The sequence below is a fragment of the Euprymna scolopes genome, chromosome 28 (assembly GCF_053919585.1).
Source record: "Euprymna scolopes isolate OS-2025 chromosome 28, ASM5391958v1, whole genome shotgun sequence".
In the NCBI taxonomy this organism is placed as follows: Eukaryota; Metazoa; Mollusca; class Cephalopoda; order Sepiida; family Sepiolidae; genus Euprymna; species Euprymna scolopes.
This window is the reverse complement of record NC_136509.1, coordinates 51,995,733-52,022,733: the sequence shown is the minus strand read 5'-3', so window position 1 is coordinate 52,022,733 and position 27,001 is coordinate 51,995,733. Positions and strand designations below refer to the sequence as shown.

Genomic DNA, 27,001 nt, shown 5'->3' with positions numbered 1-27,001 from the left:
CCACACACACACCTCCAAACACCCGGGCAATGCCGGATACCCCCCCCCCCGCTAGTCTATAATATAAATCTCACCTGTCTGTTTAAATGTGTGTATGTTTGTATGTCTGCCTAAAACTTTTGACAGAGGCATCGTATTTTCACGGCATCTGTATCATTTGAAGCCTGACGTTTCGGATGACAAACATGGAAAAATTGGCCAAAAACATCAATTCCTTCACCCTCAACTAGGCAGTTTTCTACAAGGAGGGGTCGATTTTCTTTTTTTTTGCGAGCCATTTTTGCAAATCATTGTATTGGTTGAATTGACTTTGCCTAATTTTAATGTTCCAAACTTCCGGTTGCGTCATGGAGTAGTGATAAGACGTCACGTTTTCTTTCACTTTCTTTTCTGCCTTCGCGTCATGGGTTCGAGTCTACCTGCCTACTACCAATTTTTTTTTTGCTCAACACACATCTCCAAACACCTGGACACCTAGTCTAGTTTTACAATAAATGAAAAATTCACAGAAATATATTTGTTACCATAAACACTTTATATTGTAATTTCTCCTGTCGAGGATCTAGACTTGGAATCAAACTGATACACAAGACAACAGAAGCAATGGGGCTTATATTTTCGGCAACCGTTTTAATTTGATTCTTCTAAATGGAGAAAACTTCTTTGCATGTGATCAGCTGTTTTCTTCATGTTAAACACCTGTGTCTTTTCTTTTTCCTCACTCTCAAACTCGGCCGACTGGACTTGGAACTAACTTGAAACTCACGTGTGTCCTCTATTTATATTAAGGTGTGTGGGGAGCATTAACATCCCTTTAACGCAACTCGCACTTAAAACGCACTGACCTGACTTGTACCCTCTTGTCAATCCCTCGGTGTAGCACGTTTGCTGACCCAAGTCAACGAGTTTATGTCACGGGTAACTTCTCTGCACTTGAACACAAGTTGGTTCAAGCTAGTACCATGTTGACTGCACTATTGACACACAACACAATTCCTGGAAACATATACTAATAAGAACTGTTAGAAGATATCCTGCACTATAACTACACGATACCTGGAGCTCTATACCTAAAAACAAAGCTATTAAACCTAACTCTATACTGACTGGGATAGCTTCCGTACATTCATATCTGATCTACCACTGCATTCCATGTTTAAAAAGGATGTGTCCTCTATAGTATCAGACCTGGCCGAATGGTTAATTGTAGGCATAGACCAATTCATATCATCCAAAACATTCCAACAAAAAACTAACAGCCAGCCATGGTTCTCCCCAGAATGTGCTGCTACCATCGCGCACAGAAATCACTTTTTCCATAGCTACCAACGTAATAGATGTACTGAGACTAAAGCTGCTTTCAGGACTGCCAGCAACCACTGTAAAAGAGTAATAGAAAATGCAAGAGAGCTATATGCTCAGTCCGTTAAATCCAAAGTAACTGAGCAGTGGCTTGGTTCCCACCAGTTTTGGCAAATAGCAGACAGGATCCTGAATAGAAGCGTGCATTCTATCCCAACCATCATCAATGGACCTGAGGTCATCTTGTCAGCATCAGACAAGGCCAAACTATTTGCCATGAACTTTGCAGCTAATTCTACCCTATGTGATGAAGGCCATCAACTCCCAGTATTTCCTCCTATAATGATGGGCAGAAATCAGAGGCCCACAGTATTAATGCTGGGGTCGTTCAGGGGTCTATCCTGGGCCCAACTCTCTTCCTGATCTACATCAATGATCTCCCAAAATACATACTTAAATCATTCATTGACATCTATGCTGATGACACGACCATCTACGGAAACACATCAAAGGCCATAAATGACAAAGTTCTCTCTTGAGCGCGTGGTACAGTGGGGGAAGAGGTGCCTGGTTACTTTTAATGCATCCAAAACCAAGCTTCTATCCTTACATCATCAACGCTCTGATCCCTCATCTGGCATCAATTGAAATGGATGGCTCTCGTCTTGGGGAGGTTCCATGTTTTGACAAGCTTCTTGGTTTGACCTTTACTCCTGATCTGAAATGGAACACGTAAGGATGCTGGGAAAATGGTGGGATCCTTCTACTGCTCCAGAAGATATCTCAATACTGATGCAATTCTATATCTGTATAAAAGCCAAGTACGTCCAAGGATGGAGTACTGCTGTCACATCTGGGCAGGAGCTGCTAAAAAGCAGCTTATCTTGCCTTGATAGAGCACAAAATAGACTTTCGGGGATGCCCTTTTCTCTTCCCTGCAACCTCTCTCCCACAGAAGAGACGTTGTGAGCCTGTCTTTGTTTTATTGTTATTTCCATGGCAAGTGCTCATCTGAGCTCCAATCTCTGGTTCCCTCCTTGCCAATCTTTCACGAAAAACACCCGTCTAGCTGAAACTATCATTAATTTTCCACACTCTTAATCTGTGCCTACATCCAAACGTAGATTCCATGAGCAGAGCTTCTTTCTTAGAAGTGTACGACTGTGGAACTCTCTTCCGTTTGCCTGTTTCCCATCTGTCTACAACTTGGATGTCTTCAACTCCAACATAAACAAATTCCTGACAAATCGCCCCCTTAAGACACTCTATCAAATCTCCAATACTAATGATTACTGCAATACTATCCCATTGATTACTGTACACGCAATAACCCTTATCCCCGAGTGGCTTCCGGGCTCCATGTAAAAAAAAAAAAAAAAAGTATTATGGGACAAGAAAGAAGCAGCTTGAAAAGTTATCGTTTTCAATGATGCTGGCTTAAACTGTTGAAAGGGAGAAGATAACTAACCCTGTACAACATGAAACGGAACTGGAATCGGAAGATTTCCATCAGTTGAGTAATCATAGGAACTACCAGTTTTTGTTATTCTTTTTCATGAACCTATCTGACAAATATACCTGGTGAACAAAGTGCAAGAGAGATCCAAATAATTGTGCTTAAGTGATGGTTAGAATCCTAAAAGGATCGTTCAGTTGGAGTGTCTGAAACAGCAAATAAATGTCTGATCTCAAATAATTTTTCCAGTATGAAATCATTTTAATTAATTCTTGAAGAATATGCAGTTTCAGTTCAAAGTTAATTTAATCAAAACAAATAATTGTTTATATAAAAGTATTAAAAAAACAAAACAGTTTTAATCTAATTTTTGTTATTATAAAGGCCGGTGATGGTGATGACGCTTATAACGTGTTGGAGAAATAAGACAAAATATGTAAATTTTAGTGTTATTTGTCTCCCTTGCATATTGAAAGAGAAGAGACTACCAGGCATGTGCATTAAAATTCCAAAAATAAAGAGCGTCCAGTGAAAACTAAAGCAGTTTTAGTTTGGCATTGATTGAAACTACATGTCTATCTCTGTCTTTTATTTCAACCTCACAAGCCAAGTTCATAACATTATAATGACAAACACAAGAGTTGAAGGAAAAGCTTGGTAGACCTGGTCAATAGATCTTGCTCACATGTCTGTCGTATCAATGTTGAATGAATGCTGGACCGACTGAAAGTGTAGTAGGTAAGTTCTGAAAAGACAGGTAGAGTCTCACAAAAATGTAGCAAGTTGTATCCCAGCCCCCATAGCGACGATTTTTGTCTTGTACATATTTTAGCAAGTTCAATCTAACAAAGATATTAAGTCCCAATTTTCCTGGAGGACCTTCCCAAGACAGTAGTCACATGTTCTTTGATTTCTACAAAGTTTTAAAAATGTACTTTTGTGTTACACAACCCAACACAAACCTTTCGTCAATCAGACAAGTTTCTGCATGGTCTATTATATTTTATGTTGATATCCGGGTTATTAATTTACTTCTATCATAGACACCCAGTCTCAACAAGTAAACTACAAGCAAAAGGGAGATTACTCTTATCTGTAGACGAAAGGAGACAACTTAAGTCTTAACTTGGCTTAATATTTCTGTTGTGTGTGTGTGTGTGTGTGTGTTTGTTTTTTATTTATTTTTTTATAGCATTTTCACCCCAAATAAAGCAGTGCCATTTTGATGTAGGGGCTATCATCTGGGACAATTTGCAGGGGTACTCTGTAGGAAGTTGAGCAGCAAGATATCTTTTCACATTACACTTGAACTTGCATGTCAGAGAAGCAGTAACCTGGAAGGGAATTCCAAAGTCTAGCAGTCCTAGGGAAGAAATCATTAGAGTAGAAGGCTTTCTTACATCAAGGAATTTCTGCTGTGTAGGGGTGGGATTTTGCTGCTTGTTGGGTTTGTCCTGAGGTATTTACATCGAAGAGTTTTTAGTTCATTAGAGCATCTAACATTAAAGTACTTATAAAACAGGCAGAGGGATGCAACATTGTCGATGGGATAGCAGTTGAAGCCTAGCTAATAGTGCAGGACCTGTTAGGTTGGCGACTCTCTTTTGAACTCTAAGAGTAAGAGACTAGTAGCAGATGCACCAGCCCAAATGTTGCAACAATACTCCATACATGGGCGAATGGTGGCCTGGTAGAGGTACAGGATACTTTCAGACATGAGTAACTTTCCAGCACAGTAGAGAAAGCCCACCTTCTTTGCAGCAGCCTTGGCAATGCTCTCAATGTATCTGTTCCAACTCATGTTCCCTGTGAACGTTAAGCTGAACTTTCCGGTTATCTATCATTCGTAAGGCTATGACAACAGCATATTCTTTTCATTGTTTTGACTCTTGAGTATATATCCGACACAGTTAATCAAGCAAGAACCTACATAAAAACATAAGATGTCAATGGTTATATATATCTGAGAATTAAAACAAGAAAAAGAATATGCTGTTGTCATAGCCCTAATCATTAGCCATGGCTATTACTGGTGAGAAGGTTTCTTTTAGTTATTAAAGGAAAGGAGCTTAGTCTTGGCAACATTGAATGTGATCAACTATTTTTGTCCCCCATTCCACTACAGGCTGGAGATCTTCCTCTAGGGTTTCCGCTATTGCCTTTGATACGTGTTCGTTTGTTTTTTGCTCGTGTTTGTTAATAGAGCGTGGTATCATCAGCAAATATTTTTATCAGGGAGGTAATTTCTGAATATCAAGTAATAAAGGTCTAAGGATCGACCTCTGAGATATACATGCATTTATATCATATTGTTTAGACATACGACCATCGAGAGCAACTTGGATTTTTTTTTTCTTATTTAAAAATTTAATTATGTTAAGCATTCATCCAGTGATACCGTATGATTTTCCTGAGAAGACCATCATGCCATACCCTGTCCAAGGCCATAGATATATTTAAGGCTACTGCCCTAGCCGCTTCCTGCTTTATCTAGTGCATGGTATATACATTCGGAGATTAGTTAGGATATCTACTGTAGCATTGGCTTGCCTAAACCCATACTGTTTATTGGACAGAAGTTTAGCAGCTGTGAAGTTGTGGAAAAGAAGGAGGCTAATGGAGCAATAATTTAATGGGTCAGTTCTTTCACCAGAATTCTTGTAAACTGGTACCACAAAAGCAGTTTTCCAGTAGTTAGGAAAACAAGATTCATTAAAGTATTTGTTGTAAAGTTTGAAGAGAACTGGAATATTTTTTAAAAGTACAGCTGGAATGAGATCCTGTCCATATGCTTTGGAAGTGTTTAGTTTTTTTTTTTTTTTTTTTGGGGGGGGGGGGGGGTTATATCATGTACTTGAGAAGGGGTAATTTTCAGATCATCTAGTGTGGTTTCTGCCTGCAGAGGAAAATCTGGGGGGGAGTGGTTTGTAGGATCCAAAGTAGAGTTTGGGGCAAACTGACAGGCAAGCAGATTAGCCTTCTCGGTTGCAGTGCAAACAACTTCATGTCTTCTTGTGAATACTTGAGTTCCTGACAAAAATAAAATAACAAAAAAAAAAAAAAAATCTCTCAATTTCAGAAGAGGCTCCCATCTTTGTCAAACAATCTGCGACCTGTTCTCGGACCCTGATCCATTGAGTTTGAATTTCCTTTGTCACCATTTCCTTCAGCCTGACCACATCAACTCTCAGAGGTCAGTCACTCGCAAGATTTGAGGAATTTAAAGCTTATACCAGAGATGCATTGCTTGTTTTACAAAAAACGTCAATCAATCAGTAGGCTGAATATCCTCTGAAACATAGTGGCTATCAATATACCAGCATCAGCTACTTCACCAAGTGCAACAGTTTCTGAGGCTAATGGACTTTTTGTTACAAGGTCAAGTTTTTATGGTGACCAGCATGATGCCACAAGCAAAGATAATAAAACTACTCTGAAGATTCATCCTCCAAGTTAGCATCGGTGGCATCTGAATAACAAATAATATTCAGATGCGAAGGTTTCCCTAGTTGGGGAAAAGATATGGAATGCGCCCTTGGTATTAACTTTATTAAATGACTTGTTTGTTTTAAAAAGCAACTTCACTTTTGGAGATTTTCCAGTATTACTCATTCTACACACATCAAACGATACATATGCTCGAGTCTGGGTGAATACCCACATCATTTAACTGGTCAATCTCTTTAACTCTCTTTATTCATCTTAACTCAATTCATAATTTTTCCTTAATGAGTTTCCTTTCTTTGTCTATTGAGAATATAGCTGAAGCATATCGATTTTGATTTATTCTAATCCTATTTTTTTGTTCGTGTGTCGGTTAGTATCCAAGCAGCAACTTGGCAATGCGCAGATGGAAACAGCATTACAAGAGAGATCAAATAACTCTTATGACAAGCTGCATAACAGACAGCACCTACAACTCTACATACAGGGTAGAAAGTCATGGCAGCTTGGAATCATTCTGCTGTGGCACCAACATCATACAAAGTTGAGTCTGCCAAAGGAATAATCAATCTATCAGACCAGTTAAAATAAACTCTATACTTGAAGGTAGATCTGACCAACCACACACATTTGAAGAAATGGTGTCACAAAGGAAACTGCACGTCAGCAATGTTCCAACACCACACACTTCAGAACATCAGACCTTAGCCAGAGGAGAAGGTCTAAGGCAAGGCATCATCTACACAAATAAAGCAGCTGATCACTAAATCACACACCAGTGAATCCTGTAAATCTACCTTTTTTTTTTTTTTTTTTTTTTTTTTTTTACCGCAGTGGTCACCACTTATCCCTGAGTGGCTTCCGGGCCTTGATAAGGGTTATTGCAAGTACATTACGTTAGTGTGGAGATTTGATGAAGTGTTTACTTAAAGGGGCGGTTCATTAGGAATTTGTTAACGTTGGACTTGAACACATCCAAGTTGTAGTCAGGTGGGAAGCAGGCAGACGGAACAGAGTTCCACAGGCGTGCAGTTCTAAGAAAGAAGCTTTGTTCATGGAATCCACGTTTTGATTTAGGCACAGATAAAGAGTGAGGGAAATTTTTCACAGTAGATTCGGCTAGACGGGTGTTTTTCGTGAAAGATTGGCGAGGGGGGACCAGAGATTGGAGTTCAGACGAGTACCTGCCGTGGAAATAACGATAAAACAAGGATAGGCTCGCAACGTCTCTTCTGTGGGAGAGAGGTTGCAGGGTAGAGAAAAGGGCATCCCCCACTAAGCCACGAAGTCTATTTTGTACTCTGTCAAGGCAGGATAGGCTGTTTTTAGCAGCTCCTGCCCAGATATGGCAACAGTACTCCATCCTTGGACGTACTTGGCTTTTATATAGGTAGAGAATTGCATCAGTAGTGAGATATCTTCTGGAGCGGTAGAAGGATCCTACCATTTTTCCAGCGACCTTGGCAACAGACTTGATGTACGTGTTCCATTTCAAATCAGGAGTAAAGGTCAAACCCAGAAGCTTGTCAAAACATGGGGCTTCTCTCAGATGAGAGCCATCCATTTCAATTGATGCCAGATGGGGATCAGAGCGTTGATGATGTAAAGATAGGAGCTTGGTTTTAGATGCATTAAAGGTAACCAGCCACGTCTTCCCCCACTGAACCACGCGCTCGAGATCAGAGGAGAGAGAATCAGAGAGAACTTTGTCATTTACAGCCTTTGATGTGTTTCCGTAGATGGTCGTGTCATCAGCATAGATGTCAACGAATGATTTAAGTATGTGTTTAGGGAGGTCATTGATTTAGATCAGGAAGAGAGTTGGGCCCAGGATTGACCCCTGAGAGACTCCAGCATTAATACTGCAGGCCTCTGATTTTTGTCCATCGACCACTATTCTTATGAGCCTATCGGAGAGAAATGATTTAATGATTGAGAAAACATTTCCAGTTATACCGTAGCTGGAAATCTTGTGAAGTAGACCCTTATGCCATACCTTGTCAAAGGCTTTTGATATGTCAAGAGCAATTGCCCTAGAAAGGAAGCCTTTGTCAAGAGATTCACTAATCCTGTGAGATATAACTCAGCACATTTGCGGTAGATCTTGCAGAACGGAAACCATATTGTGTGTCACTAAGAAGGTTGTTTCTGTTGAGGTGCTTGACCTCCGAGTTAATAAGATCACAAAGATATATAAAGCTCTCACAGACTAGATTTATAAAGGTCCTCATACCCTTAGACAAATAGACATTATATTCTACCACTAAAATAAAATCAATAAAACATAAAATAAAATTTTGTTAAGTAATTAGATGAGTTCACTCTTAGTTGAAGAAGGGAGATGTTGTGGTAGTTATGTCTTTTGTATAACTCATAAGTAGAAAAGGGTTATTGTCCTTAGTTTTTATTGATATTTTTTCTGTAATAGCATTCCATAAATAAAGCATGTGATTGATTAATCAGCTCTCATCTTATCTATTCATTATTGTAACCATCTTATCCGATGCCCCTTATAACATAAGTTTATTAAAAAGTTTGTTATTTCATGCACTTTTGTATAAAAAATAAACTTGTGAAAATGTACCTTGCATCTATATAGATAAAACAATAGATGTGTGTATATGAGTATGTCTGTGTGTGAAAATATTTAACCAATAAACTCTTAAACTACTGATCACAAAACACTGAAATTAATAGGAAATAGTAATCATACACCAAGGATGGTTTATAACGAATAAAATCTTTGTTTGCATGGATGAATATCACATACAAAAATATGTTGGCAAGTTGAAATGTAAAATGTTCATTTCAACTTGCCAACATATTTCTATTACTTTTGTGCATGCGCAAGTTCATTCATAGCTTGAATTTGTTTAATTTGAAATCTTTCTTATTTATCATGTGATAGCTCAAACAGTAGGGAATGCAGCTGGAGCACTAAATGTTATGATTTCGATTCTAGCTGCTGGCACCAAAGTCACATTTAAAAAAAAAATCTTCTGAAATTAGTACAATATATTAGGTACAATATAATATTCAATCGAGAATTGACTCAGTAATTATAAATGTGAAATCTGCATGAATTAAAATATATTTAAGCCATATTTTACAGTCAGGCAATGCCTGGCACCCTCTCTTCTAACTCCGTTAGTTAAAAAATAAATCTTTCTGGTGAAAAAAGAAAGAACTCGATCTATGTTTGTTTACAGAATGCTGTGCATGAAGGTCAAGGTAAAACTGGTTTTGACCAAAAGTTGTTCTTCTTGTGACCCTCGTCAGCTGGGGTCTTTATACTCATGATAGCTTGTTCACCCATTTTTCTTGGCATTGCCTCTATGGGTGATGCTTTGTTTCATAAAGAAAAAAGTATGTTTGACACATAGGACATCTCTGGATAAATCTGTCAAAAACTTGTGCAAGGTGAAATAGTAATATAATAACTAAGTTGAATGAATGAGTATGTAATGCTGCTCCTGGCTTCAGCTAGTGTACTTTTGGTGATAGCATCATCTTTGAAAACTGCTTAGAACAATGCTAACAATTATTATACTGGTAGTTAAATTGGCAAATGAAAACATGAATGGGTCACCAGTTAGCAAGAGCTAACTCACTAACAGGGATTTTGTAAGGAAAGTAAAACATAAATTAAGAACAAAATATTTTTATATATCAACAATTTTACAAAAATGTAAGATATATTTTGAAAAACTAAAGTTTGTTGAAGTTTTAAAGTTCTTGAATAAGAAGTAGACAAAAGCATCAGAAAATTTATTTCAAAGATCCATTGTGTGTGTTTGTGTGTTGCCGTTCTTACTGGAGATATAGCAGCGGGATTAAAGGAATTTCAGCAAGGAGCATTCCAGTCTTCTAGGATGGGTGATGTTGGTGTTGAGAGTTGAGACATCCTGCGTCGTAATGGGGGTGTCTCCCAGAGAAGTCTACATTACAGTTGACCAAACCACTGTCTTATAGGTTTGTTTAATTTCATATCGGATTGTTACTTTTGAAGTTTGAAACGATTTTTATTGGTTGGAAAATATTTGGAGTTCACACTTGCTCTTGAAGTGATGAAGAAAGTGAATCTCAATGAATAAAGAAAAGGGTAGTGCTTAAAGCCATTTGTTTTTTAGCATTCGTTCAAATTCGTTTTCAATATAAAAATCTGATGCTTGCAGGCAAGAAAGAAATTAAAAGGAAAGAAGAAAAAAGATTCTGAATGAACAACAACCAAAAACGATTGGCTAATTATGTTCCTTCGTCTTGCACATCAATTTCTAATCTACCACAAGTATAAAACATCTTGAGTATGCTTAAAAAAGTTTTATTCTACTTAGATTTACACAGAGATTAACGAGTCTCTGCAAGAATCATGGATGTCTGAGAAAAGTGAACAAAGTTCATTACATTTTCATTCTGTGACGAGTGTGTACAATATAAAAATTTTTACGTATTTTTAAAAAAATTAATTTGAATTTAGAACTGTACTTTTAAATACTCACTGTTGTTCAAAGTTTATCTTACAAAACATTTATGTTGGGAATAGAATCCTTCTTTAGACACAAAAAAAATATTTTATAAGATTATAGTTTAATTACAAAATATGGTAAATGTGTAGTTTAGCGGCACAAATTATTGGACAGACAAAAAAATCATAAAAACTATTTATTTTTTTATATAAAACGCATTAGACCCAAAGACTGAAATAAAACCAGAAAAAATTTCATTTTTATTATTTTTTCATCATTTTTCATTAGACTAAATGTACAACATTCGAGGCTGCCATATTGCTTTTAAAATTTGGCCTTTCTAAGGTTTGACAGAGCTTAAAAAGGGCCAAATTTTGCCTTTTTTATGCTCTGTCATTATTAGGGCTATGACACAGAATTTTTTTTCATTTTTTTGACTCTCGGGTACAGATCTGACACAATTAGACACACTTAATCAACCGAGAACCACATCGGCTTATATAAAAACATATAAGATATTAACAGATATATACTCAAAGGTGAAAACAATGAAAAGAATATGACGGCCAAAAAACATCATTCCATGAATGAGCATAAAAAAGGCCAAATTTGGTCTTTAAAAGGCCAATCTGTCAAACCTTAGAAAAGTCAAATTTTAAAAGCAATACGGCGGCTTCGAATGTTGTATATTTAGTATCAATAAAAAATGATGAAAAAATAAGACTGAAATTATTTCTGGTTTTATTTCAGCCTTGGGGTCTGCGTTGTCACTCACTCACACACATGCACGCAAATAAACGAACGTTTATCCATTTCAATCCCCCCCCCCGCATTTTGCACAAAAATAAGTTCTAGCAACAGCATAATTTCAAATACGCCCACACACTTTTCTCACAACAACAAAAGTAAAATGGACATATTTCTGGCGGACGTAGTTGAAGACAGTATCATGTGACACAAGCGACCAATGAGAAAATTTAGAAGATTATCTTTTCAACGCTTTTCCAAAAACCAAATATCAGCAGTAGCAACCTTGTGTTGGAGCTCATCTAAAAAGTATTTAAACGCAACAAACATTTTTTCTTCCTTCCTTTTTCCCTTCCTTCTTTTTCCTTTCTTTCTCGCTCCGACATGACACAAGAACATGCCTCTCGTTTTCCTCTCATCGTCGCTTTCAAATCTTTCGAAACCATAATTACACACGCCACGCGGGCACTCAAAAATTACACTTATGCACACACGCACCCATTCCGTACATTTTCTATAAGAATTAATAACAATGGACTACTTTCCTTGTGGGACTTTTGAATAAGGCAAACTTTTCCGGTTAAAACACAAACCTTGAAATAAGGACATTATTTTCACACAAAACTTTCACCTTCTAATCTTATTAATTCAACAAAGGACTTTCATCTAACATGATCTTTTAATCTTGATAACTCTTACCGATCGGACTTTTGCTTGTTCATCTTGTTATTTTTGTTGAAAAATAAATGCAGTGCATTTTAAACGAGAAGGAGGTGTCATTTTGTTTTATTCCTTTTTTTATAATTTTGTTTGAGTCAGAGAAATTTCACTTAAACTTCTTTTCCCCTACAAATTGGTGACACCCGACTGTGAAATGAAACATGCACTTCCTTCTGTAACAAATCGACGGTTATCATGCATGGCTGTAAGAGAGAAAACATGTCTGCCCTTACCGAGGACAATTTACCCATCTCTCCTTTTTTTCGTCCAAGGCTATGAAAGTACATCCTTCTAAAACCTACAAACATGAAGCAGCAGACAAGTGAGTGTACCTCACACTTCACTGCAGTTTAAAGAGTTCCACATCACGTTATTCTCCCATTTAAACCAGACCACAAACATTCATCTACACCGACTCCTTGCCTACGCAAAGAACACAGACCAGTAATTTAAAGGCTTCCAAACGATTTTAGGGATTAAAGCAAGCAAAACAAGAGCATGGATTCGTCACTTTCAGAAATATCTCCAGCCACCCTATCGTTAAACATCCCGGTATTTAATCCAGCCAACATCAAATCCTGGTTCATCCTAATCCAAGCTTTAATTGATGCAAAGCAGATAACATTGCAAAGGACATGATACACTTACCTGGTCGAGAAATTACCTACCGACATCGTGGAGGAGGTAATAGATTTACTCCAAACTATACTAGAAGAAAACCTTTACGACCAGCTGAAGGAAGCAATTCTAAAACGAACTGGCTTATCGAACGAGTCGATGCTACGCAACCTCTTTACGCAGGTTGAACTTGGAGACCACACTCCGTCACAGTTGTTATGTCACATGCGCAACCTTTTAGGAGATAACGAGATGTTGGAGAACTTAATGAGGAGTTTGTCGCTAGATAAACTACCAGCATCAACAGTGCAAATCTTTGCCTCAATGGCAGAAGGAACAGAGCCTGACAAACTGGCGGAAATAGCAGACCGGATGCATGAGAACCTCTGGGCACACTCAGTAAACTCACTACAACAACAGCCTATGCAACGAAGAGATGAGGAGCTAGCCGAGCTAAAATCAACGGTCGAGAAGCTGTCCAAACAAATACAGGATTTACTGAAGGCAGATCGCCAGTGCTCACATCACAACAGGTCACCCTATAGACGAAGGAGTACCAGCAGAAGTAGAAACGTGGAATGCAACAGTGTGGGTGGACACTGTTTCTACCACAGTAAATTTGGCAGTAACGCGCAACGCTGTACCCACCCTTGTTCCTTCAGTAACAGAACGAAACAGGGAAACGAGGATGCCAGCCAGTAAAGACGACGACTGTCACTAGACCCTCTGTAAAAGGTTGTCTATTCTATATCCGTGGCAGCACCCATGTATATATTTTTCTAATAGACACTGGCGCCAAAGTAAGCGTAATCCCACCTCTGACCAGTCAGAAGATTATGACCCAATCGTATCACTTGCAAGCATCAAACGGTACCGAGATATCCACATTCGGGGATAAATCACTGACTATCACCATCAGCTTGAGGCGAACTTTCACATGGATTTTTATCCATAGCCAACGTAACAACGCCCATAATAGGAGCAGATTTCCTGGCAAAATTCAACTTGTCTATGAACATGACCAACCACACATTAACAGACAACCAAACGAAATTAATGGTCAGGGGAGTCTCCACTCGATACCAATCAACAGGTATCAGCTCAGCCCTACCTGAGGACCCATCTATCCGTCAATTACTCCAAAAATATCCGCAGCTGTCTCAGCCATTCAGGGACATGAACACGGTCAAGCATAGTGCTAAACACTATGTTAAAACGACTAGACAACCAGTCCACGCCACTCCCAAACGTTTAAAACCGGATAAATACCAAATAGTGAAGGAAAAATTTCAGCACATGCTACAACAGGGAATTATCCGACCCTCAAAAAGCACATGGTCTTCTTCTTTATATATGATGCAAAAATCGGATGGTACATCCTGGCGCCCATGCAGCAATTTCAGAAGACTGAATGCACAAACTGCACTAGACAGATACCCAATTCCTCATATCCATGATTTTGTGATAGGATTATAGAACGCTACAATGTTTTTGAAGTTGGATCTAGTGCAGGCATATTACCAAGTTCCCGTAGAATTCACTTGCATGCCCTTCGGACTTCAAAACGCCAGTCAAACTTTCCAACATTTAATAGACGAGGTTTTCAAAGGATTGCCATTCATATTTGCATATGTGGATGACGTCCTGATTGCTAGTAAAAACCTTGACGAACATAAACAGCACCTGGATCTTTCCAGAGATTATCTCACTATGGCCTAAAAATAAACGTTGAAAAATGCGTCTTCGGCCAATCAAAAGTCAACTTCCTCAGACACATGATCGACAAGGGTGGAATATCACCACTGCCGAAAAAGTGAATGCCATCGCTAATTTTCCACAGCCCACATTTGTTTGACAAGTCCGGGATAATCAACTACTACAGGCGATTTTTATGCAACTGCTCTGAAATTCTCGGGCCACTAACATCGCTGTTGCAGAGCAAGACCAAGAACCAACAGTTAACATTAGATGGACCAGCCTTAGCAGCTTTTACTCAAGCGAAGGAAGCCCTAGCAAATTTCACAAAGCTGACTTACATAAACGACATGTAAGATACCAGACTCACACTTACAACGGACGTGTCAGATGTAGCCGTAGGGGTGGTCATCCACCGGCTGACCGATGATGGGATGACCCCTATATCATTTTTTTCGGCCAAGCTAAACAAAACGAAAAGAAAATACAGCACATTTTCGAGGGAATTAAAGGCAATTTACCTGGCGAGTAAACATTTCAAACACATCTTGGAAGGCAAAAATTTCACAATCTACACAGATCACAAACCGTTAACTTATGCACTACACACACATGTAGACAAATGTGGCCCATGAGAAATCAGACATTTTGATTACATTGCACAGTTCTCCATGGATATAAGATACGTGAACGGCCAGGTAAACATTGTAGTAGACATCTTACCCAGAGCCATGATCACTTCTCTAAATTCCAGCTAAGCATGGAATTGATAGCACGAGAACAGGAATCAGACACAACACTTAAAGATGTTCAGGAAAACACATCCTTACAACTCGAAAAAGTGCCCATACTCTTCAGTACAGTGATTGTTTATTGCGACACGGCAAAGAAACAACCACAACCGTACATACCACCTAACCTCAAACAACAAGTTTTCGATCATCTTCACAATTTTTCTCACCCTGGAAAAAGAGCTACTTTAAAGCTAATAACACAACGTTTTGTGTGGCCAAATATGAACACAGATATTTGAAATTGGACTAAGACATGCATACCTTGTCAAAAGCACAAAGATCACAGACACATGAAATCACTACTGGGTTCTTTTAGCACACCTGATGCTAGATTCACCAACATCTACATCGATTTGGTAGGATCGTTACCCACTTCCAAGGGACACACCCACATCCTGACTATCATTGATGGATTCAGCAGATGGCCTACTACCATAACCGTTAAGGATACTTCAGCTGCAACAAAGCCAGAGCCATACTTCAGGACTGGATAGCCATTTTCGGAGTACCCACAGACAGAGGTTCGCAGTTCCAATCGACACTCTTTGCGGAATTTAATCAATTACTGGGAAGTAACACATCAAGACTATGGCATATCACCCATCCTCGAATGGCTTGGTTGAACGCTTTCACGGGCACTTAAAAACCTCTCTGGCAATGAGCCTGAACAGCACAGACTGGGCAGACAATATACCTTTGACACTATTAATGATACGGAACTCTGAAAAAGAAGACTTACAAAACACACCGGCGGAGGTAGTTTTCGGTTCCACTTTGACTACTGGGTCAATATTTTGATCAACACACGGAGATCTCACCTACAACCATGTTCGTGACAAAGTTGAAAGACAAAATGTCTCGCCTAAATTTCACACCCACCAGGAGAACAGACAGACAATCCTATATCCCAAAAGATCTTCATACCACCAAACACGTATTTGTCAGGAACGACTCAGTGAAAAAGCCATTTTGTCCAAATTATTCGGGTCCATACCCAGTCCTAGACAGGCAGGATAATTATTTCACTGTTTCAAAAAACGGGAAAAGAGACACTATCGCGTTGGACCGACTTAAACCAGCATACATAGAATTTTCAAATCATTCCTCCTCTTACAGAACCTACTTTTGTACAGGATGCCGACGCAACTACCAAAACGGAAACGGCAGGAAAGTCCACTGGCCGAAACGTTTTTAGGAATATGTTACATAGAGAAAAACAGTTTTATATTTTTTTTCAATCTGGGGGGAGTATTTGTGCGGTCACTCACTCACATACATACACACACACGCTTGCGCGCAAATAAACGAACGTTTATTCATTTCAATTTCCCCGTGCATTTTGCACAAAAATAAATTCTTCTAGCAACGACATAATTTTAAATACGCCCACACACTTTTCTCACAACAAAAGTAAAATGGACATATTTCTGGCGGACGTAGTTGAAGACAGTATCATGTGACACAAGCGACTAATGAGAAATTTAGAAGATTGTCTTTTTAACGCTTTTCCAAAAACCAAATATCAGCAGTAGTAATCTAAAAAAAAAAAGTATTTAAATGCAACAAACATTTTTTCTTCCCTCCTTTTTCCCTTCCTTCTTTTTCCTTTCTTTCTCGCTCCGACATGACACAAGAACATGCCTCTCGTTTTCCTCTCATCGTCGCTTTCAAATCTTTCGAAACCATAATTACACACGCCACGCGGGCACTCAAAAATCACACTTATGCACACACGCACCCATTCCGTACGTTTTCTTTAAGAATTAATAACAACGAATTACTTTTCTCATGAGACTTTTGAATAAGGCGAACTTTTCCGGTTAAAACACAAACCTTGAAATAAGGACATTATCTTCACACAAAACTTTCACCTTCTAATCTTATTAATTCAATGAAGGACTTTCATCTAACATGATCTTTTAATCTTGATAACTCTTACCGATCGGACTTTTGCTTGTTCATCTTGTTATTTTTGTTGAAAAATAAATGCAGTGCATTTTAAACGAGAAGAAGGTGCCATTTTGTTTTATTTCTTTTTTTATAATTTTGTTTGAGTCAGAGAAATTTCACTTAAACTTCTTTTCCCCTACAGGTCTAATAATGTGTTTTATATAAAAATAAATAGTTTTTATAATTTTTTGTCTGTCAAATAATTTACGCCGCTAAACTAGCTCGCGATATATTTTAATTGTGTCTAAAAGACAAAAACAAAAAAAAACAAAGAAATTGAAAGACATTTTTTTTTTTACATAGGAACTATATAAAGTTATACACCGGCCGGTGATTATGGACCTTTTCATTTGTTTCGTTTTTGTATCATTCGTTTGAATATCGAATGCCTTTTATTATTATCATTATTATTATTATTACTATTATTACTATTATTATTATTGAATACAACGAAAAATAAACGCTTATGATGTTTAAAATTCCTGATTTTGAAGGTAAGTAAAAATAAAAACGAACGAAAAATTTAAATTGGTCGGAATCAAGTGACTTTAAAACTATTGTACAATATTTTCAGACAATTTTTCAGAATAGAGTCCCATTTATTTTTATTTAAATTTTTTTTTTAATAAATGATTTAAATGTAAAATTTCAAATTTATTTATTAGCGCGGTACTTGTACAGTTTAATCAAGACATTAAAAAAATGAAAATATTGAAAAAAGTTATATAGTACATACTCGTTGGGCAATAAAGTTTTCATACAAAAAATTCACTTAATTTGACCAACTATGTTTTTTTTTGTTGTTTTTTTTTACAGAGGAAAATCACATTTTAATGATATCGATCGTCATCGCCATTTGCCTATTTCCGGGGACGAGTAGGGGCGCTTTTAAACGAATAGGTAATTAACAAAGGACAAAATGAAAAAGCGATTCAAAAGGACAGAGAAACAATGTAAAATAAGTAAAAAAAAAAAAAAACTAAAATATTTATCTAGGTATTTTTTCTACCCATGTTTCAAAATAATCTCGCCAAATTTTGACAAACTTTAAGCGATGATTGGAGTTATCTCCCCTGGCACTCCCCTCCTCGTCCGCGAAAAACAAGATGGTCGTAACACGAACCATCTCATTAAAGTTTGATTTTCCTCTGTAAAAAAAAAAAAAAAAAAAAAAAAAAAAAAAATACTTGATCAAATTAAGAGATTCTTTTTGTATGAAAACTTTATTCTATAACGAATATGTACAATATAATTTTCTTTTTCATTTTTTAATGTCTTGATTAAACTATACAAGTACCCTTAGCACGTAGAGCATGTTTATTATTTACAAACATATCCAAGTAAATGCTTCAAAATTCATTTCAATTTTTCATAGAATTACATTACATAAAAACATAAATGGTCAAAACAGATTACATTAATGGATTTTTGTAAATATCAAACACGTAATTTAGACACAGGTTTCAGGTTGCACAGGTTTTCATATTCGTTAAAGGAAAATAATTGTTCATATTAAAAAAATATTTTGAAAAGACAAATGGAAATACATATAGTTTTACAAATTGTGTGTAAATAAATATATTTATTTAAAAAATCAAGAATCAAATACGATACATTTATCGATTATATTATTTGCAAAAAAACAAAAAAATTATCTGAAGGTATTTATGTGTAGTCAATGAATTACATTCATATATGCTAATATATACGCGAATATAATTAAAGTCAACACTGAAAAGATACAAGTTGGAACTGTTACAAACTGGAACAAGAATTACTCTATCATCGTCTGCTTCCTTTCTGCTTTAAGTTATTGCAGATTAGAATCAATTTAAATGACAGATCGCGCTTATGCTCTTATTAGTTAATAACTGGGTACTTATGTAGAATATGAACCGTGCTATAATAATAACATTATTATTTATAGACCAGTAATATCAATAACCACCAAAACCACTTGTGGCATCCAGTAGGTTCTGCTAGCTGCCACTGCCAGACAATGCATGACAGTGGAAACCAGATAATTTCAGTTTGACTATTGTTGCCAATGCCTACAATTTTCCAGAGCCCACAGTGGCTACCACTAGCAACCGCTGTAATCTCTCTGTGTTAATGTTTTAGCTGTTTACGTGATTTACTTGATTCGCATACGATAATGCACTAGATAATCATAGGTTATTTTGTAAATATATATATATAAGTTTATTAAGATTAAATTAAAATTAAACAGAACTGCATAACAAAATAATAAATAAAAGAAAATAATTGTTGACATGAATTAGGATGTACATCTTTAGTTTAATATGCACAACTATATAACATTTCAAGAGTAAATAGAATTAAAAATAAGATAATAAATAAATAGACAATAATTAATAATAAACAAGTAACTATAAAAACGGATGCAGACCAATTAAACCAATCCATCAAACGCACATATAATCTAACATTAAGTTCTCACGGCACAACGGATATAAGTGCCAAGTATAATCAGTTCTAAGTGTCAGTCTTTTAGAGGCTGAATAGTATCCAAGTAGAGAACAGTTGTCTAAATAATAAAATACTTCAAATTTGTTTCAATCAATAATTTGATGAGCAAATGGTGCTGTAATTAAACTATGAACTTTAATAGAAACTGCAAGGGAACAAATTTACTGTGCAATATTATTCAATAATAAATAAAGAATAATTCATTTTATTTTGTAATTCTTTCCAAACTTTATAAATGTCAGTCTTTGCGATTTTGTAAAGGAATTGAATAAACATAGTATATTTATTTAAAAAATGTTTTCACAATTGCTTTTATTTTTCATTGAAAGATATGAAAATATGAACAAAAGTTTCCATATATTTTGAAAAACTATACAAAACCAAATGATTATGGCATCAGATAATCATTATAAATGAGGAAATGGGAGGATAGCTTTTGTATAGAGTTTAGCAAGAGGAGAGATAAAATAATTAAGACAATTGTTTGTTTGAGTGGGGTTATGGTATCTATGCTACTCTTAAGATGTAATAAAACTTTGAATTTTTCGTCAATACTTATAGCATATTTTAATCGTAAAAAATTATTGCTTTCTGATTAGACTACTACTAGCAAAATAGAACCAGTGAAAAGTGTGTAAGACCTTTTTTATTTTTTAATTCCCATTCTATCTGACTTAGCTTCTCTCTTTCTCTAGCTATCACTTTGATTATCCATCTCTCTCTGCAACTGGTTCAATATGATATAAAGAAAAAATTTATCAACTGTTCGACTTAGTTTTATTTTGTTTTTTTTTTAATGACTAATAGAATGAAAAGATTTTTACTCTCTTATCCCTGCAATAATTTAGTTACTAATGACCACAAGGAAATTAATATTACAATCGTTTTTTTTTTACCATGACCAGTTGAGGTTACACTGAATCTGATGATGTAATGTTTTTAAGTGTATCTTGTGCAGTTTCTGACTTTAACATGGACACACAGACAGAATTACAGCTTTAAAAATAGTTATCACTATATTTTGGATCTCATTAATAAAGAATTTGTTTTTAATTGGCATCTCCATAAGTAAAATGTTGCATCTTGGTGCAACGTTTGGTGGACCCTGGTCTACATCATAATAAACATATTTTTGTTTGAACAAGTACATGTAAAAACATTTGGTGCTTCTGCAGAATGGCGTAATTTGAAACAAATCCATTTCAGTTAAAAAACACAAAACACTTGTGTCATGTTGAAATTAGTATAAATTCCAAAATTTATGAAAAATAATCCAGTAAGTATAAGTAAAAATTAAATTTATCAAATTATAGAGTTTCATCGTATGTTTTAATGTGGAATAGTTCTTTGCGACAAATTCTGTATGACAAACTGACTTATCTCTCTTGCTTCCATGAAAAAATCTGCCATTTTTAAATACAAAATGTCAGACCTGTATGTCTAATTTTGTTGTAAAAACTAGATCTAGCACATCTATTGGTTCCTTTTTATATAATTTTTTACATTTAACTTCAACATGACACTTAAGTAGGTAGCCATGAAATGCACTAGTTTCAAATTCCACTATAGTGCAGAAGCAATGAACAGTTTTATATCATTTGATTTCTTGAGATGTATCTGTTAATTTTTTTTCTCTATTTGCAGATTCTGCTGAAAAATAAATCGAAATCAATTATTGAAATTAATCATCATTTTTTGGTGACTTGAAATAAAGAAAAACATCTGAAGAGAAAAATATTTGGAAATTCCTGCATTTAAACTTGTTTGCAGTTAAAACATCTGAAAGAAAAGAAATCCTATTCTTGTGGAACTGCATTGATTCTTTTTTATTAAGCATCAGCACATGAAAGAAACATTAAACCAAATAGTATGATAATGACGATGGCAATACAAATTTGGTAAAAAAAAATACTGGATAAACATTTTATATTCAAATATATGTTCATTTGTTTCCATATTATACTTAATAGAACATTAGTTGGAATACATGTCTCAATGGATTCATGTTGTTAAAACATTAGCTTATCCTTTAAATAAGGCAAAAGGTTAGTCACCCCCCCTCCCCCCTAAATACTTTAAAGGAATCACAAACTTCAAAGTAAGTTCTGTCTTTCTCCTAATCTTTGCAATTGCTGGTGTTAATGTTTTGTCTATTTTAATTTTCTTTTCATTGCATCTTTGAAATTTAGAGCATTTTCTATTTCTTCCTTACATCACATAGTTGAGAATACAGATGTCCTACATGTCCTAATATTTTTCCTGATTTTACCAATCACTGATGTTGATATTCGTCCATTCCAATTTATGTTCAGTATATTTTTGAATCTTAATCCAGATCTTCCCAGATTCCTCCTACATCACAAAGTTAAGAATACAACATTTTCTTTGGTAGTTGTTTAGGTTCTATTCTCTCCAAATGTCCTACTGATGTGAGATTCCATATTACTAGATCTGCCACAGATGGTGGATTGGCATATTTTAGTAATTCTTGTTCAGTAAAGTGTAGTATATGTTCTGATACTATGCTTCCTTTGTTCTTGCTCAATAGAGGAGAAGTTCTTCTAGACTGAGTTAATTTTTTTTTGGCTCAATCAAGTACCCTTTTGGGAGCTAGATTTTTCCACATTAAAAACTGATCCTGTTTCTAACCCTTCTTTTTTGAAGAAGCTGGTAAATAGAGACTCCATCCATAATCGCCTTTGAAATGACAAATGTCTCAAATTACACATTTCTAGGTCTAATAGTGCAAAAGTAGTTTTGAGATACATTGAATATAGAAAAGAACATTGTGGAGTCTGAAGGACCGATTAGATAGTCTAAAGTTTTCTCAAGCTTTTTAGAATCTGTTTTTTTTTTTAATTTGAGAATGACTACATATCAAGTCCCAGAGACTACTCTAGGATAAGGGTTTAATGTGTGTTTGGTAGACAGTGTGGTGGTGGATCTTTGTTAGGGTTTAATTGTATAAGAGGATGGCTGAAGAGAAACTTATATTTACATTATTTAAAATGTTAGTTCATAAGATATGAATAATTTAAAACTATAAATGTTTCATGAATTTCTTAGTTCTTGCAAGATATGGAAAACTACACGGGAGCAAATTGTAGTAAAAAAACACTGACGAAAAAGAAGTGCAAAAAAAAAGTTGGAGTGAAGTCATATTCATGCGAAGTATGTGGTTGTAGTTTTTCTTTCAATTCACATTTGTTGCGACATGTACGAATCCATACCGGAGAGAAGCCATATTCATGCGAAGCATGTGGTTCTTCTTTTTCAATAAATGCAAATTTGCTGCGGCATCTGCGCACACATATGGGAGAGAAACCGCATTCTTGTGAAGTATGTACTTTATGTTTTGCAAGTAAATCGCATTTGTTGGTGCATATGAGAACACACACTGGAGAGAAACCATATGGTTGTGAAATATGTGGATGTTCATTTTCAAGGAAATCCCATATGTTGGGCCACATGCGAACTCATACTGGTGAAAAGCCATATTCATGTGAAGTGTGTGGTTCTTCTTTTCCACAAAAGTCACATTTGTCGTTGCATCTTCGAACACATACTGGAGAGAAGCCATATTTTTGTGGAGTGTGTGGCTGTTCTTTTACAACAAATTTTTCTCTGATGAGGCATATGAGGACTCATACTGGTGAAAAACCATTCACATGTGAAGAGTGCGGCGCTTTGTTCACCTCAAAATCAAGTGTGAAATACCACATGAAAAAAAGACACAATAAAGAAATTTAAATTTTAATGAAATGAAATACCACATGAATAAAGACACTAAAGTACAAAATATCAGGATCTAAAAAAATTATTTAAAAACATGGTCTCTAAAAGAAATCAACATTACACGTGTTGTGATAAGAGCAACTGGCCTATTAAAAAAATCTTAAGAAATACTTGAATACAATCCTTGGAAGACCAAGCTGACTGACACAAAATACAATTAGCAGCCATAAAGGGAACAAGACCCCTCAGATATTAATTCAAATCATAACAAAATCAAATGTTTGCTCCACAAGGAATCCTCTTGATTCTCTTAAAACTAACCAAAGTAAAATAAGAAAAAAATGCAGCTTGGGAGATCATTGAATATCTGGGAACACTAATGATAACATCAAATGGAAAGGTGACAGTGTTCTATGACAAAGACATACAGGTGGGTAGATACATAAAAGACAAGGCCATCAAGCCAGGCATTGCAATATAGAACAAGCCCAAAAGAACTGAGCTCATTATTGATGCCATTGTTCTAAGTGACTATGAACTTAATAGAACTAAACTTGAAAAAAAATATCAGGACCTAAAAAATGATTTAAAAACAACATGGTCTCTAAAAAAAATACTGGCCTTATAAAAATCTTCAGAAATACTTTAAAACAATCCCTGGAAGCTGAAGCTGTAATGAAATACAGTTGGCAGCCATAAAGGGAACAGCATCCATCCTTAAAAGAACTCTCAGATATAGATCCAAATCATAATGAAATCAGGTGTTAGCTTCATGAGGGATCCCCTTGATCTTCTGAAACTACAATAAATTAAAAAAAAAAAGAAGAAAATACATAAAAAAAACCTTGTGTAGTTTTTTTATGATATCATAATATAAAATTTTACCTGTCATAAACACCTGCCAAAAAAGAACAATTATTGTGAAATATGTATTTTTACCAAAAATATAATATGGCAAAAAATTCTATGATTTAATTCTTGTGAACTGTGTATTTTTATTATTTTCACAATTGCTTCCTTCTGTTGTTACTATATAATCACCGTTTATTAAGGCCCAGAAGTCACTGTAAGATTAGAGTTAATAAGTGTCAGCTAAGATAATACTGTGATGATCAATGATGGTGGAAATTGGATGAGTTAATTTATTTTAGAGGACGGCTCATCAAGAACTTGCTTATATTGGACTTAAAAATGACCATGTTATAGTCAACTGGGAAGCAGCTTTACAGTATTGTGTGCTAGATGAGCAGTTTTGAGAAAAAAGCTCTATAACAAAACACCAAATTTTGTAATACTTGCTATTATAGCTTAAAAGCATTTAATAGATTCATTATTATAAATAATCATTTAGTATATTCTTTTTATGGTATAGATATTTTTATTTATGATATAGATATTTTTATTTATGATATAGATATTTTTATTTATGGTATAGATATTTTTATTTATGATAAGGTTTACAAAATATGGGAAACCTTTTTCTCTATTATTTGGATTCTTCAAACTACTGTTCTCATCTTAAGTGCCATTTTCACAACATTTTAATCGATGTAACCTTTAACCTCCTTTAAGTGTATCTTGTCGAACTCTAGAATCTACACAGAATTTTGAACGGAACCCATAAGAGTAGCATGCTCTTGTTTTGTTGGTCATGACTGGATGGTAATTCGTAATTGTATTTTTGGTCACTCTGAAAATTTAACCTTCAACTCTCAGAAGAATGTTATTTTTTATAAATGAATTTTTACAAGGACTCTAACCACTGCACAATGTGTCCTTGCAGACAATTCTAGTATGAATTTTAATAGCTTTAAACCTATTTTATTTCTAGATGTAAATATTATTTATTGCTACCATTTATTAATATATATATATATATATATATATATATATAACAGGTGTCTTCAATAAGTTCCCAGACTTTTTTTCATATGGGCACTTTTATTGATTGTATACGTATAAAACTCGTCTCCTTCAAAGTAATCTCCTCCGGGTGCAATGCATTTATTGTATCCTTCCAGCAAATTCTGGAAGGCCTCATGGAGTCCTCTTGTGTGACTCTCACGACAACTTGTTTCATCTCCTCAATTGTCTCATAATGATAGTCTCTAAGACTTTCCTTGAGCTTAAGGAATAACCAAAAGTCACAAGGGCTGGACTATAGGAAGGGTGAGGAACTGTCTTGACACCCATGACAACATCTTTCTGATCTCTGACTACCCTTGAGACAAACTTTGTGCAAATTTTCTGCATCTTCAGTAACCTGCAAATAATTGTGTGTACAGTTCCCACACTGACATCAAATAGTGCACTTATTGTCTCTGTAGACACACGACAGTCCTTATCCATGAGATTCTTTATTTGGCCAATCAACTCTGGTATTCTGACTTCCTTACTCCTCCCACACCTCTCATCATCCCTCATAAACCCCCTGCCTTCCTTGAATCTCTTATGCCACTCAAAAACTGATGTTCAATTCATGCAAGATGGCCCAAAAACAGAAGCACTCCATACGTTTCTGTGGAGTGTTTTCAAAGTTTAAAACAGAATTTTATTGCATATCGTTCTTCTTAGGTGTCTTCACATCCAGATTGTATTTTTGAAATTCACCAGCTGTGTCAATCAGGATGTATTCCAATTCCTGTTGTAGCTGTTCATTTGAACCTGAAATCATAAAAATTGGCCAGTCATCTCATAAGATGTATAGCAATAACATACTAAATTTTCAAGAGTCTACGACAATTTTAAATGCCTGTACAAAAAAGTCTGAAAACATATTGAAGGCACCTCATATATTATATATATATATATATATATATATATATATATATATATATATATATAAAATAAAAAAGGAACAAACCGTATTATGTGTTCACCAACGTTTCGTCTTTATTTCGAGTCTCGAAATAAAGACGAAACGTTGGTGAACACATAATACGGTTTGTTCCTTTTTTATTTTCTCTATTTTGTCGGAATACTATTTCCATTATTTTCATCATATATATATATATATATATATATATATATATATATATATATATATATATTATAAAGAAGTGAACCATCGCGTAAATTCAATCAACTAAAATAAGATGGAAAACGGGGTGAGGAAAAGGAAAAAAAAAATGGGGCAAGTTACATGCAACACATGTACAATTCAATAAAATAAATAAGTCAATTAAAAACAAGATCGTTAAAATACACCCGAAGCGCTTTTCGTTCAGACTAACATTTTCAAGGGTCATAAGTCTGAAAATGATTATTTTTTAGAATATTTGGTAGTGGTATGGAGTAAGAGCGGAGAGGAGGTTAAAAAAAACAAAAAAAAACTTAACTACCCAAATAATTCTAATTGAATCGTCCATCGGCCAAATAATTCTGATAGAATCGTCCATCGGCCAACACTTGGTCGATAAAAAGGAGTGCGGTCTTGTTTTCTCTCCGGAGTGTTTTTCTGTTTTGTACCGAGGACGTACAAAGTTCCACCTGTCTGTCCTCGAAGCATTTGCCATCATTGCCAGCCCCCCTACTTTGTGCAAGCAGAGAAACCTCCGGCTTCAATTAGAATTATTTGGGTAGTT

At 35.6% G+C, this 27,001-nt stretch overlaps 1 protein-coding gene and 1 long non-coding RNA gene across 2 annotated transcripts; both read left to right on the top strand.

Annotated features, from left to right (window-relative positions):
- Positions 1-12,912: 12,912 nt before the first annotated feature.
- Positions 12,913-13,455, top strand: LOC145249387 (uncharacterized). Its single transcript, XM_080110946.1, has one exon. It carries the CDS (start codon positions 12,913-12,915, stop codon positions 13,453-13,455), a length of 543 nt encoding a protein of 180 aa, XP_079967072.1.
- A 4,082-nt stretch (positions 13,456-17,537) lies between these two features.
- On the top strand, positions 17,538-24,392 carry LOC145249617 (uncharacterized). Its single transcript, XR_013863555.1, has 2 exons — positions 17,538-17,686; positions 21,327-24,392. It is a non-coding gene; the product is annotated as an uncharacterized LOC145249617 (long non-coding RNA).
- Positions 24,393-27,001: the final 2,609 nt, after the last annotated feature.

Bases quoted from the DNA above. Each gene is read 5' to 3' on its own strand.
- LOC145249387 (XM_080110946.1), top strand. From the start codon at position 12,913: ATGCTACGCAACCTCTTTACGCAGGTTGAACTTGGAGACCACACTCCG.